The following is a 16,836-nucleotide window of genomic DNA, read 5'->3' on the forward strand; positions in this document are numbered from 1 at the left end:
GTCATCAGCCAACTAGTTAAAGACCATTCTCAAGAAGTGCCTTTCATGCTGGTGAATGAAAGCAGCAGAAGAGTTTTTGTATGAGATAAAGAGTGTGTCAAAAAATGTACAGACAACCTAATTCAAAGATGTCAGTGCATGGTAGTTTCTGTCAGAGCAGAACTGGTACAAGATTATCCTGCAAAGGGCACTTGATTGAAAGGAAAGAAAGGGTTACAGAAAATTAGACAAAGAGAGAGTGGAAATGGAAGAACAGGGAAGAGCCAAAAGGCAGAGAAGGAATTGTGGCAAGGGTGAAGGAGACACATGCATGGTTACTGAGAGAGGGAAAGGAAGGAAAAGAAGCAATGCTGCAGGAATGGAACTGGGGAGATAAAAATGAAACTAACTACAGTGGGAAGATAGCAAAGGAAAGGGGTGGGAAGCTCCAGGGGAAAAGACTAGTTAACAGAGAAAGACTGAGGTGGAGAAGAATGAGTGCAGGGCAAAGGACTAAGTGACCTTTGAAGGCCCGTTTGGGCGCAATTTTTCAGATTCATAAGGATGTAGTTAAGGGCTGTGTGAAGACACAGATGTGGACAGCACTGGGAGAAAAGTCAGAGTAAAGTGAGTGTAGAGGGTCTTGTGGTTAAGGCACTAGATTCAACCAGGAGGCTTGGTTCAGATCCCTGGCTTCACCAAAGGCCAGGCTTAAGAGTGTTGGGTGGGAGACAATGCTGTTCACCTTCATGGAAGTTTTGCTTCATTTTTCTCAGTGTTCTGCCATTTTCCACTCACATCATTGGGGGAAATTCATGCCATTTCCTTCAGGTTTTTTTCAGCATTTATCTACAATAGGAAACAAAAACTGTCTGCAGGAAACCCTTCTCCTTAGGTTGTCTCTTTTGCCCTATGAAGCTGTCAAGTCTCCAAGGCAGGCTGAGCATCCCACAATATCTCTGCACGGCACTGGACACAATCCTTACATGTTGTTGTGACACAAACACCAATAGCAAGTTTTGATAACAGCAGCCAAACCAGCTTGCATTTAAATTTCAGTACTGTCAGAGGACAGATCTATCAAATGAGATACAGATTTTGTTTAAACTGATAAGAATGTGTAACAACTCTACTAAATTTAGAGTGTCAATAACTCTACTGTATTTAACACTTCCATTTACAGAGTCAGTGGAATCTAGGTTGGCTTCTTGTATGTACATAGACCAGGTAAGCAAAAAATTTTTTGCTACTAGGTTTCTGAGAGGCATAAAATGAAAAGCTGGGTATGTTGACCTGCTACACAACTGTGGCTATAGCTGCTTTCTGGAGTTTTGTGCGACAAGATTAATTTTTTTTTTTTTTAAAGGAAAAGAAGAGATGTTTTTCTTTAAATACTGGCTCTTACCAAGCTGATCAGAAAGTTTCTAGATGCTACAGCATATTAGAAGAACCATGAAGAAGACAGATAGTTTTTAGAGACAGTCAGTTGGTTTGAGTGGAACCTGGACATGCAGATCAATTCACCGCACTGCCCCTACAGCAAATGCTCAGGGCCATAAAACACATTGCAGATCAGGAAACCATCAAAGTGAGGGATAATATTAATCACTAGTCTTTCACTGGCTTGTATTCACTTCAATTCAGAAGTTCTTTTTCTCTCCTTCCACGTTTCAGCTGGGAGATACTGAAACCCGTGAAACTGCTCCACCCTGAAATGTCCTCATTCCTGTACCACTTGGACTTCAGATTTTTGCTATTCCCCACTCTTTTAGAGATGTCTGACAAAATGAAGCTGGTTGCACGTATTTCATGTTCACAAAGGGCAGCATGATCCCACTTTTATACAACACTAAGGGAAGACTCTGGATAATAAAGACATGCTGTGCAGGGCAAGATCAATACAGACAGGGCTGCCTGGAGACAGGGCACAAACTCCATGGGAACCCCAGTGAAGCCAGAGGCTTTCCCATTTATAAAAGCCCCTCCTTCCTAGATGCTCTGTCCTTCCATTATTTCACTCACTTCACAGCTTGTCTGTGCAGCCAGGCAAGCCTTTCTGAGCAACACACAGACACTCACACATTCTCTCCAAATGCTGCTTTTTGGCAGCTGCCCATAGCCCAAGAGGAGCAAGACTCTGTAGTCAGAGATGGAGTCTCTTCTGAAGCTCTTTGAGCTATTGCTGTCCGATTATGGCACTACCAAGAGACTTGACCATTTGAAGTATGATGAAGTGCGGTGGATGCTGAAGGAGCCAAAAGTTGTGGGTCACTGAGACTCATTTTGAAAAGTTTTATTTTTAAATTCCACCTCAGCCTTCACCTCAGGAACACATGGAAATCTCCCAGTACAATCATGTTCAAATCAGTGCAAGTTTCTGCCTAGTGGCACAGCTGAAATCCTCAGGGCATGGGCTTTGGTTCGCTCCAAAGTGGAAAACCCAAACCACCTTCCATGAAACTCACAGCTAAAATGCAAAGCTAACAGGAAAAGGTGTTGGGGTCAGGTAGAGGTGCAGCTGGAAGAACTCTCTTCCAGTAAGCTAGCAGTTCTTCTGGGAGCAGGGGAGAGGGGCTGGCCAGCAGCGGCTGGTCTCTGCTCTTTATAAGAGAGGATGGAATAGCTTGTTAGGCTCTGGTTACTACGGGATATGGCTGAAGCTTGACCTGGTTTATGAGCCAAGCCCCAGTCTTATGAATTCAATAGAAAAACTTATGCAGACCTCCGTGGGACCTGGGTTTGGCCTAACATGCTTTATTTAGAGTCTTGAGTGAGGGAAACATTTTTCTTTAGATTACAGTTGAAGGATTCTTGGGTTTCAGCTTAAGCCTTATGGTGGCAGGGTATCGCACACTCATATTTCTTTCTTTTTCTTTAATAAATCACTTTTCTCCTGTACTTAGCCTCTGACCAAAACCTGTCTGCTTGAACTGCAATAAACCTGGCTGGTCAGTGATATCTTTGCTGAAGCAATCTGCTCCAGCCACACCACGCACGCACTGGCTGACCCCCAGGCTGCCACATCCTCCCCAGCCCCAACCCCTCTTGCTCCAGGTACCTGGTGGGGAGCAGAGGCTTTGGGAACGAAGGGAGACAGAGACTGTAAATACATCTTTCTGTAGCTGCACTTCTGAGGCACAGGGATTTGCTGGAGCTGGGGCCAGAATGAGTGAGCTGTGCTCGAGTCTATCGGATTTGTGAAGTACAGATGTGATAATTCCTCTGCAACCACAAAAGAATTTACAACAGGAAGTGTTGCAGCTGTTGCTTATTAGCATTAGTACAAATTATGTGAAGCAAATTGTTAGCAGTCATGTTTCCATGATATTTAACTCATGGCAGTGAATAAAAGTGATTCTTTCTCAAGGAAAATTTTAGATTTCCAAGGGAATCGAATTCCAATTGTCCATGAAGGGAGCATGGATTGGAGAACAGCATGCAACTACTTCAAGGCATCAGAGGCAATGTGTGCAGCTACACGCTTGCCTTCTCTGGTAAAGATGTGTGAATTTAGGACTGTATTTCTTGGTGAAAGAAGGAAAATCCCTATGGCTCCATATGACCCAGTTGCCAGTGGCAAGGTGTGTGGGTGTCGTGTTTTAACTCTACCTCAGCCAAAAATCAGCACATTCTGCCCCATTGTGGAGCTGCTGAGTAAAATTCTGCCCACAGAAGCGTCTGGAAAGGGAAGGAGGATCTTGCTGACCTGTCATTTCCCTGAATTTTTACCCTCAATGTGCTTGTTATGTCCTATTTCCCTAGCAACCCCAAGCCCGTTCATGTGGAAGCAGCCTGTGCCAGCAGAGCAGTTCCCTAACACAAGCTCAAGAAGGTGGATTTGGAGACAAAATCCACACTGCAACAGATTGAATGTGCAACCGACTGAAGGTGCAGACTGAAACGTTGGGGTGCAACCTGCATGTGTCTGACAGGGAAATCCCCAGACCAAATCCCTGGGCATGACACCTCTCTCCAGCCAAACCAGTTTCAAACCAGGGGAGCAGCTGGTTTTGGTCCTTCCATGCCTGCTGCCTTGCTGGATCAGCCAGCAGCAGGCAGTCCTTTCAGGCACCTCCTTTGTCTCCCTCCTCGCTGCTTTGGGAAGAAGTGGAAAATTGGCTCTGTGGAAGGAGGCTGTAGGTCAGAGAGGCAAAGGCCCTGAAAAGCATTTAATTTTAATTAATAAAAAGGGGGCATTTAATTCTTGCCTCCCTTTCCGGTGCAGAGGGAGCATCAGTTGTATCCAGGCAGATGTCTGACCCTGGAGATGCTCCTCTGTGGGGTGAGCTGAGGGGTCATTCACAGGCTGCTTGAAGGACCTGCGGGATCTCCCTCGTGAAAGCTATTCAAATGAAAAGAGAGAGTAGGCGGGCAAATAAAGAAGGCACTAACTAATTAACTGAAAGTGTTGGGTATGTTTTGGGGCAGTAAGAGCTGACAGATTCCTCCCTGAGATTGCTCAGCCCCCAAACAGTGCAGCCAGTGATGGGGCATGCTGCATCCTATGGGCAGGAATGAGCCACGGGCTGGCTGTGCCAGGGCGAGAGGAACGGCCACCCAGGGCTGCTGCAGCCAGGACCAGGCTTCAGAGGACGGTGTGTGCTCCTGCTGCTGATCCAACAGCAGCATTCTTTCCACACAAAAACTTTATCAGCCATTTTCTTGTTGTTTTACTAATTATTGCTGGTTTTGCTAATAACGTTCCATTTAATCTCTCCCAGCCAGCCGTTCTTTACAAAGGCATGAAGTGTAACTCACGAAGGCTGCTGACAAGCTATAGAAACCCAGCCATCAGTTTAAGGCCAATAACAGCCCAGAGTGATGCTTTACATGCCGGTCCCAAGGGTGCCTGCCTGCATGAATCACGCTGAGCAAAGCTGCTGACGCTGCAAAGGCTGCTGCAATCCTCTGCCTGCCAAGCAAGACAGTGGGCTCAGAGAGGTGGAGGCATTCCCAGAGGCATTTCTTGAAATGCAATTAGGTCTGGCTGGGAAGGAGGCATTTGCTGGTGCGAGAGAAGAGGCAGGTGGATGGGAAGCAGCGCGGCTGGCCAGTTCTGGCAGCTGAAGCTGAGCTGGTCAGCCACAGTAGATCCAAGAAGATGGTCTGCCAGGGAGCACTGGCTCTGTGCTCCCAATACCCTGTAACCCCCACTCAAGCATGGGAGGAATGGTCCCCAAGTCCTTGGACTTCAACTGCTTGCTTTTTAAGGAAAAAAAAAAAATGAAAACTCACAAAAAATTGAAACTGCCTGGAGCAACCAAAGTGCCTTTTGATCCAACTACAAGCGCTTAGAAGAAGAAAAGAAGCACATGTGCTGCTTTTAAAGGTACCACACATCCACCCACCTGTTGGGAAGAGTTAAAAAATACAACTGGCTGGCTACAGTCTGAAGGGAGAGCTGTGAAAGGAATTGTGAAGTAATTTCTACTGGCAAAGCTTAAAGCAGCAGCTAGTGGAGAAGCAGCTGACATGCATACTCTGGTTCTTTAGTGCCTGTTCTGAGGAGACAGCCTGACCCCCCCAGAGCTGCTTAATTACCTTCACTGACAAGACTTGAAAGATAAAAATTAGGTACAATTTCTATATTACAGCGATTGCAATAATGTTTGTCTCTTAATTGCCTCTCAAGTGAAATAAAACAAAACAACATCATGCAATGAGGAAATTTTTGTCATAAGCATTACTTACATGTAAAAGGACTCCACTAACTGCCTCCCCTGTGAAAAACAGAACATTAAATATCATGGCCTGGACGGTCCTTGATGTACCTACAAGTGTGATATCAAATGAGATGGCACCACTGACTGTGGGTGTCAGGTGCATGCATGAAAACCACCTCAGCATGTTAAATCATGGGTATGAACATCGCTTCCACCATGGAGTCTCTTCACACTGAGCTGGTATGATCAGCCCCCACAGCTGTAACATCTGGAGTAGGGGCAGGGAGTGGAGGGAAGGGGTGAGACACAGAACAGGGGTGAGACACAGAACAGAATCAGAAGGCTTCTTGCTGAGGAAAATCTAGTTGTGGGTTGTATTTTTTTTCTCCCCAATCGCAGAACAAAATGTGAAGCTACAGATCCTCCAGGAAAACACAATCAAATGCAAAAATATTCTTGGAACAAAAGTGTTCCGCTTCCAAAATGTCAAAATGATGTTTTGACACTACTGAAAGCTGTAGTTTCAGTTAAATAGAATTTAATGTTAGAAAGTGACATGCTTTTATGAAGAGTTTTGATTTTGACAAAGTGGGATTTTCCAGCATTGAAGCCATCTGATAAAGTCTAAGCAGCTCTGATTACTGATATATTACAGCAAGGTGGGGTTTTAAGTGAAAGAATTAAAATCCCATTTTGAAAAATGGAGAGAGGTTAACTAAGTTTGCAATTATGAGGGTGAAAAAAAGATTGTTTGAGGACTCTCTGAAGGAGATATTACTGATAGAGCAAGATTTTTACATGTTTTGGGGATGTAAGAGCAAGAAATGATCTATACAGGTTTGCTGTTGATGGAATGTCACCTCTGCCTCAACCAGACAGCTGACCAAAGAGATTTCCATTCCTTATTCCACAGACACAAGGTGACGTAGATGGGTGCTGTATTACAAGCATTGGCACCTTTAGGGTTCCCTATATTATGTCACTCAATGACATATAAGACTTTTCCTTTAACACAGTTCTTCAGCTATTCCTATTTAGGGTATTTCAGCATGCAGACAGGATTTGCTGAAAGCTGGTCAGTCCTGTAATGAGCCAATCCTGCAAATTTATGACAAGTTTTTAAATTAGGAGACTAGTCCCCAGGAGTTTAGTGAAAGTCTTGTAGGACATGGTTTCTTCTATTTTTAAGGATTTCCAGGAGCAGGCCTTCGAACATGTATCTTTTTGTAGGAGTTCTAGTCTAGCAACATGCATCAAGTTGAATTTTATTTCATGAGGTATTTTTGGTAACATTCTTTTCTACATAAACAGGGTCAAACAATCTTGCATACTATCAGGACCCCGTTTCTCAGTGAAGTTGAGCTAACTAGCTCTAAAATCACCTGCATGACTTTCAAGCACTTGCTACCTCTCCCTGTCATGCACTAGGGGTTTGAACTGTATGGATGTGTCCCTTCATAGTCATCCTTTGTGGATGAACAAGGGCTCCTTCCACAGATTCATACACATTCCTCAGCCTGAGACCTGTTCTGTCCCCCTCATTTACAAGGAGCGTCAATAAGCACCTTTTAGATTTGGGTAAGAGGCAGAAGTGAATTTTTAACTCATTTGAGACTGAAAGTCCAACACGTCTGTCTGTGTACTGAAAGCCACAGCCCAATCAGGAACCCTACAGCATTTGTCCTGTGCAAAGCGCAGGTCCTCGTGAGGAAGGATCCCACCCGGCTTCCTCGTTTTGTGAAGATGCAAACAAAAGCAGGCGCAGGCGCTCAGCTTTCTCCCGGAGCGGCGGCAGGCTGCGGCGGCTCGGGGAGCGGAGCTGGCGGCCGTGCGCGCCAGACACCGTGGGTGCCATCCCCCCTGCCACCCCCGCTCGGCGACGGGAAACATCCCGCCACAAACACTCGCTGCCTCCGGGCTCCTCTCGAATGGATGATCTGTAAAGGCGGCGGGAGCAGCCTGCTGGGAGCCCGCGATTCCTCGGCGGTGTTACGGACGTGTTGGACAGGAGAGTCATGACGGTCAGAGCCCGCCCGACGCAAAGCCCCGCAGCATCAGAGCTCACGCCGCAAGTCTGCTAGGGCTGCTCCCTCTAGCGGGATAGAGTTCTTCAGCTGGGCGAAAAGCCTTCCCCTCCCTCTTTTTTAAAAATTATTTCTTCTTTTCTTCTCCCACCCCCCCCCCCCCCCAATTTTCTTTGTTCTTGTTTGTTTGTTTTTTCAGTTGTTTGAGTGAATAATTCAAGTTTTCCGGATAGGGCAAGACACGGGGCAGTTTCCATCAGACAAAGGCTGCACTTCTCCAGCCCTTTTTAGGGTAGAGCATGAAGAGTGGAGCCGGTGCCCAGGCAATGCAGGTCAGCGATTACTCCTCAGAGGCGGCAAGTGAGGGACTCTTGGTTTGTCTTCTAGCAGTCCTATGCATATGCTGTAGCTGTGTTTGGTTTTGATTTCCCACTTCTGGTTACAAAAATAAGACTTACTATAATCATAATAATATTAATGATACAAAATAATTATTGTAATTATATACTTTTTGGCAAATTATTAACACAAAGCAGCCCAAAAGATCCCATTGGATTAAAAAAAGGTGACAACGCACAAATGTTTAAAAAGACAAAGTCTTTGATAAAAAAGAAGGAAAAGCAATCTGCAAATGAATGCATTTCTGTAAGGCAACATGTTACCTTTAGTCTTCCATCTAGATTTAGCTCAGATTCTGTTGTTCAAGAAATTATTAGAACTTGGCTTGCTTGAGCTTATCAATGTGGTAACACAGTTTCAGTGCTGGTCCCAATTTCAGCCCCAGGTATTTCATGATCATGTCGCTTTTCAGCAGTAACAAAGCATTGCCATCAATTTCCTGGTTTCAAAAGAGAGGAAGAGAATCAAATGTGTTAACCCCCCCTTAAGCGCTGTGTCCTGACACGTTAAACAAGGTGAATTAGAAACAGCGTGTCATTTAGGGTAGAGCTACCTAAAATATCATGCATTTCGAAATTTCATTTAAAAAATTGAAATCTGAGGTGTGATAGAAGGAAGCCATAAAGGAAGGTGTAATTAAATACTGCTTTTTATTCTTCAAGGAACTATAAGTTTAGTTTAGGTTTTCAATTTATTTTGCAATTAAAAGTAGATTTTTTAAAAAATCAGTGTTGCTCTAAGTGCAATTCTGAGAAAAGGCAGTCAGCCTTGAGAGAAAGGTATGAATGATGGAGACAGAAAAGGATGTAGCCATATTAAACTGCTAATAGAACACCTCTGGATCTCAGTTTCATATCCCCAGTACACTTATACCCAGTGATGCAAGTATATGGCATACCTGCATATGTGTGTGTGTGTGTGTGTGTGCATATATATATATATGGGTTTTCATATATATGGTTTTTTCTCAGATTGAAGACAGTAGTAACTTGCTTCTTTAATTGCATTTATTATTAAATTTGCTAAATTTTAATTTAACCCTCATGTAAGTGGAGGAAATTGCCATCAAGCTAAGCTGTTTATCCCAGAACTGTTGGCTTGAAAACCTTTTGAAATTATGAAGTACTACTGCAAAAGAAGCCTGAGCCCACAGAGAAACAGACTCTCCTTTATTATGGGCTGAAGAATACAGATGCTTTCAGCTGTACTGTTCTTCCTTGGACCCAAAGCCTTTTTTCCTGACACTATCAGTGGATCTGCCAAAAAATACTACCCATTCCCACAGCTTCCAGCACATTTACACACTTGGAGTGTCAGAGCTAAAACATCACGAGTGCTATGTGTGTGTGCATACACATACACAGATACACACACAGCAATGCTGTCTACACTGTGATCCATGGTTTTGATGGTCAGATCTTTCCACTGTGATCCATTGCCTACTTATTAAGCAACGCTATGGATCCTAATTTGCCCTGATCATTATTATTCCATTCACTAGGTGATTTATCTGATGAGCAGTTAAGGTCACTTTCTGATTAACTCAATCAATTAATGCTCCTCATTTTGCAACCCCCACTCTATCCATAATAGAAACTCTCTCCACCTCCCCGCTCTCCTTGCCATTATTTTAAGGAAGCTAATGTAAAGTTAGAATAAGTGTTACATATAATTACTATTTGCCTAAGAAATAAAATAAGAACTCCTTTAGCTGTGGTGCCATAGGGTAAAAACACTGTCAAGGGTCAGGTGTGCAGGCAGCTGCTTCTAAATGTTGAGTTCAGCATTTTATTATTTCCATTATTATTACTGTGTAGGGGTCAAGATTAAACTCCATGACAATAGTATGCCAGAGGGAGCATTCATATCCAATTAAATAGCCCATATTAGCCATTTCCCTGTGCATATTCTTGGCTTGACTTCTTTACAGTATTACTGTGTCAGCCCTTTTAAAAATAATTTTTAAAAAGAAGACTTTGATAACGTGGTTCCCACATGTACATTAGCCACAGCAGATTTTGAACCAGGTCTGGAACTGGTAACATTCAGTGCCATCAGGGCCACCTTCCCCCTCCTCCAGTTCCTTTCCCCCTATCTTTCTGCCAAGTCTTTCCTGCTGATGGAGTCTCCACGGGATCTCACACGGTGCTGCTGCAAGGTCCCTGGCCAGGGCAGCGGCTCCTTTCCGTGAGACCAAGAGCTCCATCAGCGATGAGCTCAGCTGTCCTTGGCACACAGACCTGCTGACAGAGCAGGAAACAGCTGATGGGAGGTGCAGGAAATTTCTCAGTCTTTGGAGGACACTCTCAGGAGCTACCTGTGACAGAGCTCCTCAGGTGTCTTGGCAAGAAGCAAAGCTGCTCCCGGTGGGAAGAGCAGACAGAGCCAGGACATCCTGCAGCGCCTTTGGGGGCAGTGAAGGATGTGGCTGCAGGCTGGAAGAGCTCTGAGGACTGAGGTCAGCACCCAAATGGCCTGGTAGAGCAGTAGGAAAGCACACTGCCCATGTTCAGGATACATCCTCCAGCTGTTTTCTTCCTGCTGGTCCCAGCAGCCTCTCTCTCCCAGCTCAGATGAGCTGATTGCCAAAGCAACTATTCTGGGCGCTAGCTGGGCCTTGTCAATGACAGTAAGTGCTTCTAAGTAAATTATGCACCTGCTCCATGGAAAGATTGAACATACAGGAAGATATGGCTGAGGTTAATGGACTAATCACTTGTCTCTCACCCCTGGGGTCTTTGTGCTAATCCAGATGAGGTTTGAAGGCTGAAAAATTGCAGGGCTATATATAACTCAAAAGTGTAATTGAATTGAGTTGTGTGGCAATCATACCCAGGTTCTCACACCTATGGCATATTTTACAAGGAAACCAATGATAAGTAGAGCCCATGGGTGCTGGGTGTGCAACAAAGGATGACAGGGACAGTCTTTAGTGGCAATTTAGCTTGATCTCTTTGGTTGCAGAGCAGCTGCAGTATCATGGCATTCTCCAGCGCAGCTGGCCCATCACTGCCTGGAGCATTCCCAGGCCCTGCTGCTACGTAAAAGCATACTTTGTTACAAATGGAAACTCGACAAAATTAATGCTTTTTGCACTCTCCATAGTTACAATAAAAACTTTAAAAGTTGGGTTTTTTCCCTTTGGGATATACCTGTATGCCTCAGACCATGTAAATTCTCACTCTCTTGCATGAAGATTTTCTCTTGATGCACAGCCCCTTTTGATATTGTGAGAAACTAATTTTATAGCAAGTTCCTTCAAGTCTGAAGGTGGCTTGTTTATCTGCCTGGTTGCCCACATGACTGCTATAGGCCATGCTTTCATTATCAGCGTATAAGGCAGAAGGCAGGAAAGGTAGGCCAGCATCTAACCTGGACCTGCAGATTTGGCCCTACACCGCTGTGCCTGCTGTTGTTCTCATCCCACAGACCTGTCTACAGAATGGCAGATGGCCTCAACACCTTCCTAGGGTGAGCAGACACCAGGACCTGTGGTCATCTTAATTTTCAGCTGTTCCTCAGCCACCTCCTCTCCTGTACCTGGAAGCCCTGGAGGCAGAGTGTAGCTGGAAGTCCATTTACTACCCTCAGCTCTCATCCCTCAGCTCTCATCTGCAGCTCCACAGCTCCACTTCTCTCTGATGGCATAGGGTCAAGGAATGATCAAGCCCTCTTGCTGTCTCTGCAGCACTGGGGGTGCTGCTCAGCACTAAGTGCTGGAGAGCAATTCTCATTTAGACCTAGGTCCAGGCACTTACATGAAAACTTATGACCCCCAGCCAAACACAAACAAGTCACTTTTAGGGTAAAATCCATTTTTCATAGCCAGACTGAATTGATTAAGGAGAGATAGAGAAGAAAAAAATTGCTAATAGATACATTGGTGTCAAGTCCATATACAGCAGCAGAACAAGAAACTCCAGATTAGACAAGTCTCCCCTTTACTAATTAAGGATAATAAAATTTCCAGCACTGGAGGTTATCCTCACAAAAGCAACTATCATATCCTCTAGAGAATCAGCAGGTCTGTTAAATTTGGTTATGTAGTTACATAATACTGAGGGAGAAAAGATTAAAATATTGGCTGCTTTGGGTTCTCTTGCTAAATATCTAGAGACACATAAAAAATGCTCTTCAGAGAAGAATCATATATATCCTGAGAAAAAAATTGTCATTGAAACGAGGCTTTTTTGTGCCAATCTGACAATGATAAATGAGCACCAGATCCTCAGTGCTTTCTCTAAGGCTTGGCATAGAAACAATTTATGCTGGAGTAGCTGAGAACAGTGAGCATTTTCTAAAGACACCGTTATGGTGTCCCCATTGACGTAGAAATGAATAGTGTAGCATAACAGAGCACAAAACAGAGTGGAATGGCATGGAATGGAATGGAATGGAATGGAATGGAATGGAATGGAATGGCATGGAATGGAATGGAATGGCATGGAATGGCATGGCATGGAATGGCATGGCATGGAAAAGAATAGAATAGAATAGAATAGAATAGAATAGAATAGAATAGAATAGAATAGAATAGAATAGAACGGTTTCAGTTGGAAGGGACCTTCAATGATCTGGCCCATCCTGCTGTTTAACCACCATCTCAAGGGATAAGTGAAATTTCTTTAGCCCAAACCCTCCAGAGGTGCTGAACTCCATGCTAGGCCCTGCATTCAACCAGGTTGAGGAAGCCCAAGGCAGTTGAGGGGTTATGTGTGACGTGTGCTGTCTGTTTCTTGTGACTTAATTTACCTAGAGGTGGTAAGGGTTGCCTTCTACATACGTGTTTTCTGAAGAGCTCCACATGAGGGCCTAAAGCTTGAGGGTCTGCATCCTTCACAAACCACACCACATCATCCACCGTCCAGGTCAAAGGATTCTTGCTTGATGGCCGAGCTGCATCTTGTTGTTCAGGTGAAGGACTTGAGGCTATGGTACAAAAAGCCCACAACAGTGCATTAAAATGGCATCCAGAGGTTTCCTCGGTTTGGGATTGTGAGAGTGCAGGGCTTTGGCAGCCTCACTGCAGCCCTGGACATTGGATCTCTGAGTGCAAGTATTGGCCTGAGATGGTGGCATAGGGGAAAAAGGGGACTTGCAGAAGTTTCCAATCTGACTGCTTATTGGGAGCCATGATCCCAGCTGGTGAATTGTGTTAAAAAACATGAAACCCTTAGGTCCCTGCTGGGGAAGGAAAAATGTACCAGCTGCCAGGCTCTTAAACCAAGCTGCCCCTGCTGTCTGATCTGCAGCAGCGGGGATCTTGGCTCAAGAAGACACCACCCTCACACCTGGAGAGAAAAGTTCTTCAGCACTAAACAAAGGAGTTTGCCATTGAATGTGAAGGCTAGAGGATAAAATCAGGATTTAGCAAACAGGGTTTTAAAATTTGTATTCAGATATTCATACTTCTTTTAGAGCTTAGCTGAAGGTTTTTGGTCCGTATCTTCCAAATCTTAGTCTCTCACAAAGCTGATGGTCCCCAGTGAATGCCAATTTGGGAAGTTACTAAAACATGTGAAGATGAACATTGCACATGTGACTTTTTAATGGTATAACCCCTCAATGATTTAAGATGACTTCAGCTTGTTGTAGCTTTAAATCAAATGAATAAAGGCACATTGGAATGAAAGTGCATTAATGTTTTTATTCTTAGTCTCTGCAGAATTATAAATCTCAATCTTCACCTGAATATAATTTGTAACCCCACTTACGCTGCTTTTTTACAACAAGAACTATATTATGCTAGGTTACAGGAAAGCTGTTTCCATTTGTTTACACCCACACCAAGCAAACTTTGCATTAGCAGGCAGCAGCACACAGAAGCATTAAATGTTACTTTCTCACATCTGCTCATCTCTTTCTGTCAAGGCCCAGTTTTTAATGAGAGAAGTGCAAATGGAAAGCAAGTACACACTGCAGAATACCAGAAATCAAATGGAAGAGTGTAGAGGGAGATCACAGACACCTAAACTAGAGCCTGGAAATGCCCCAAGTAGCCAAGAGACAATCCCAACTGCTGAGGAGAGAAGGGATGAGCTCTCCAGAGAATCACTGAGCTTAAAAAGACAGATGAAATGTGTGAGAATCTCCATGCATGACACAATCCTAAGGCATGTGAGTAAATGTGGGTTTGGGGCTTGTGTTGATTGTCATTTCATTGACTTCAATAGAGCTCTGGTGATTTATATTAGCTGAGACTCTGCCCATATACACCCAATAATGGGTTTATGTGCATATTTGTCCTTTTTCCCTTTGCACCATGCTCATCTTACAGTATAATGTAACGAGGTGTATTTGCAGTTACTTAGAATGAACTCCAGAAAGCAGCAGTGCTATGAATGTGCAAATCTGGTCGACGGTTTTCATAATGAGATGAGATGTAAATATCATGATAATTGCACTCTCATTTGCTAAGTCACTGTTCTGGATACAAAGGACAAGGAACAGCCGCAGGTCCTTTTAATTAGACAGTGAGGACCGGTGTTTGTATGGACTCAGGTGACCCTGGGCTCTGCTCACAGAAAAAATGCAATACACGATGGTACAGACACCATCTGGAGCCTTTGGCATGAAACAATGAAGACAGAGAGTGCAAAACAATGAACAGGGTAGTCTTGGCCAACCCCTGGATCATCAGGGAAAATAAGGAACTCTGTCAGGGACAGTGGGAGAACTGAGACCTGTCTTGGAGACACAGGGCTATTTCTCCCCTTCATGGTCTGTCAATGGTTTGGATGAGAGCTGATGTGTGGAGGCATCGGGCACTGCATCACCTCAGACCAAAGGTCAGGAAAAAGATCAGGCCTTTGCAAACTAGTCAGAAAATAGAGGGAGGAGAGAAAGGTTTTGCTGTGACCAAAAGACTGCAGAAGTTTCTCTGCTACTGCCACAACATGGTCAACGGAAATGTGCCACTACTAAGGAGAATACTTTTTCCCTTAAATTTGTATAAACGTAAGGAAAGCCCAGAGGACTTAGCCTGGGATTTACACCAGGAACAGAAAGGGCAGCCTGCAGCCCACTGACTCCAGCCTGCAACCTGCCCAGGAAAGGGCAAAGGGGAGCAGAGAGCCCCAAGTGCAGCTGGGAGCCTTCACGGGTATTGGAAGTATCTGTAATAAAAGGAAGGGAGATGAGAAGAAAAGGTTGAAATGACAGGGGGAATCTATTCACTCCTTTACAATCCAGGAATCAATAGCATAAATGTGATTTCTGAAAGACAAATATATAAATGACCTTTCTAAAGAGACTGCATGGCTAGAACTCTTCCCTCTTCCAGACCCTAGCAGGTGAAGATAACCCTTTCAAATCCACGCCTGAGGGATAGTATAATATACAAACAAGAATTATGTGTCAATATTAATTCTTCAAATAACTTTTTTATCTTTATATACCTACCTAGTATCAAGTTTCAGATTCTCTGCTGCTTTTTCATGAATTAAGGTGTGTTAATTTACTTGTGTGAAAGGAGCTACCTTTACATGTTATTAATAAAACTGAGATACCCCCAGTTTGAAGCAAAATATCAGGTTTTAGCTGATGAGTCTGGAAACAATCTGTTTTTCCATATATTTCATAATTTATTTTGTTGATTAATTTATTTGGCTTTTTAACATCGTAGTTTACCCATCTGAGTGTAATTTCTCAATTTACAAAAGAAAATAGATCATTTCATGTCTACACAAAGGCATGGGGTTTCTTTCAATAGCACCACTTTGGTGAAAGATTATATGAAGCACAAAAGTGTTTGATGGCAGCAGGGCAAGTGCTATACATTCTTTTCATATCTGAAGGTATTCACACTTAACCTAAGAATTAGATAAATGAGGAAGTCTCATGTCTCCTGGGTATCCTATGCCATCCTGTCATCAGAATTAATCAAGATGATAATGAATACTCAGATTACAAAGAGATGGGAGTGCTTGCGACCAATAATTATTTTTAGAGATCATAATCTAGGTCAAATCCAATTTCCTGTTTTTGACAGGTGGCAAAAATTTGTCAAATTAATGGAATGAGATATGGAAATTTAGGTAATCAGAGGGAAGCACTTTCCCCTCCTGCCTCAAACCATATTGGGGAAGGACAGTGAAAAGGTTCCTCTGCAGGGGAACATCTCCAGGCATCCCAGTCAAGACCATTGCCCACACAGAAACAGCTAGAATTACCAGGTCAGTGACAAAAGCTGAGTGAAGCTGAGAGAAAGAGGTGGCCTGGCTCATTCTGAGTTCTCACCCCACACTTTTCTCTGCCACTCATCTCTATCCTCTGGACTCTCCTGAGAAGGAGAATGGAGACAGAGCCAACAGCCAAATGGCTGCAGAGGCATGACGAGGAAACAAAACGCTAAAATGGAGTTAAACCTGCAAAAGAAGGAAAGACAAATAACAGACTCCCTAAATATGTTCTTGGCAAACAAACAGAGCCCAGAGGGACTACAGTCATTGATAGATAAGAGTGGAAAGGGAGTGACAGATGAACTTTAATATTGCTGCAGGCCTAAATGATTTCTTTGCCTCAGGGGAAGGGGGTGGGAATGAAATTTTAAAAGGTTCTCTCTGATTGCACTGGAGCAGATAATAAGGAGTAGCAGATCTACTGAAACTAAGCAGAAGTAGCAGACCCTCAAAGGTGCAGAGGAATGGGAATTATTTTAAAAAACAAACCACCCCCCCACTACAAAGAAGGAAAGGAGGAAGGCTTTAAGACACTTTTCTAAAAATCTAGGGCACACCAAGCAGGAGAAGAAGAGATGCGTCAGACAAGCA

The 16,836-nt window shown here is 43.8% G+C and overlaps 1 protein-coding gene across 1 annotated transcript in view; it reads right to left on the reverse strand.

Annotated features, from left to right (window-relative positions):
* Positions 1-8,378: 8,378 nt before the first annotated feature.
* SCML4 (Scm polycomb group protein like 4) overlaps positions 8,379-16,836 on the reverse strand; it is a gene marked incomplete at both ends in the record, with an annotated part of 42,777 nt that continues 34,319 nt past the window's right edge. Inside the window, 2 exons of the mRNA XM_084202040.1 lie at positions 8,379-8,504; positions 12,849-12,994. Coding sequence (XP_084058166.1) covers positions 8,379-8,504; positions 12,849-12,994 — 272 coding nt within the window. The remainder of the gene's footprint in view (positions 8,505-12,848; positions 12,995-16,836) is intronic.

Source organism: Fringilla coelebs (assembly GCF_963513975.1).
Source record: "Fringilla coelebs genome assembly, chromosome: 3".
Taxonomy (NCBI): domain Eukaryota; kingdom Metazoa; phylum Chordata; class Aves; order Passeriformes; family Fringillidae; genus Fringilla; species Fringilla coelebs.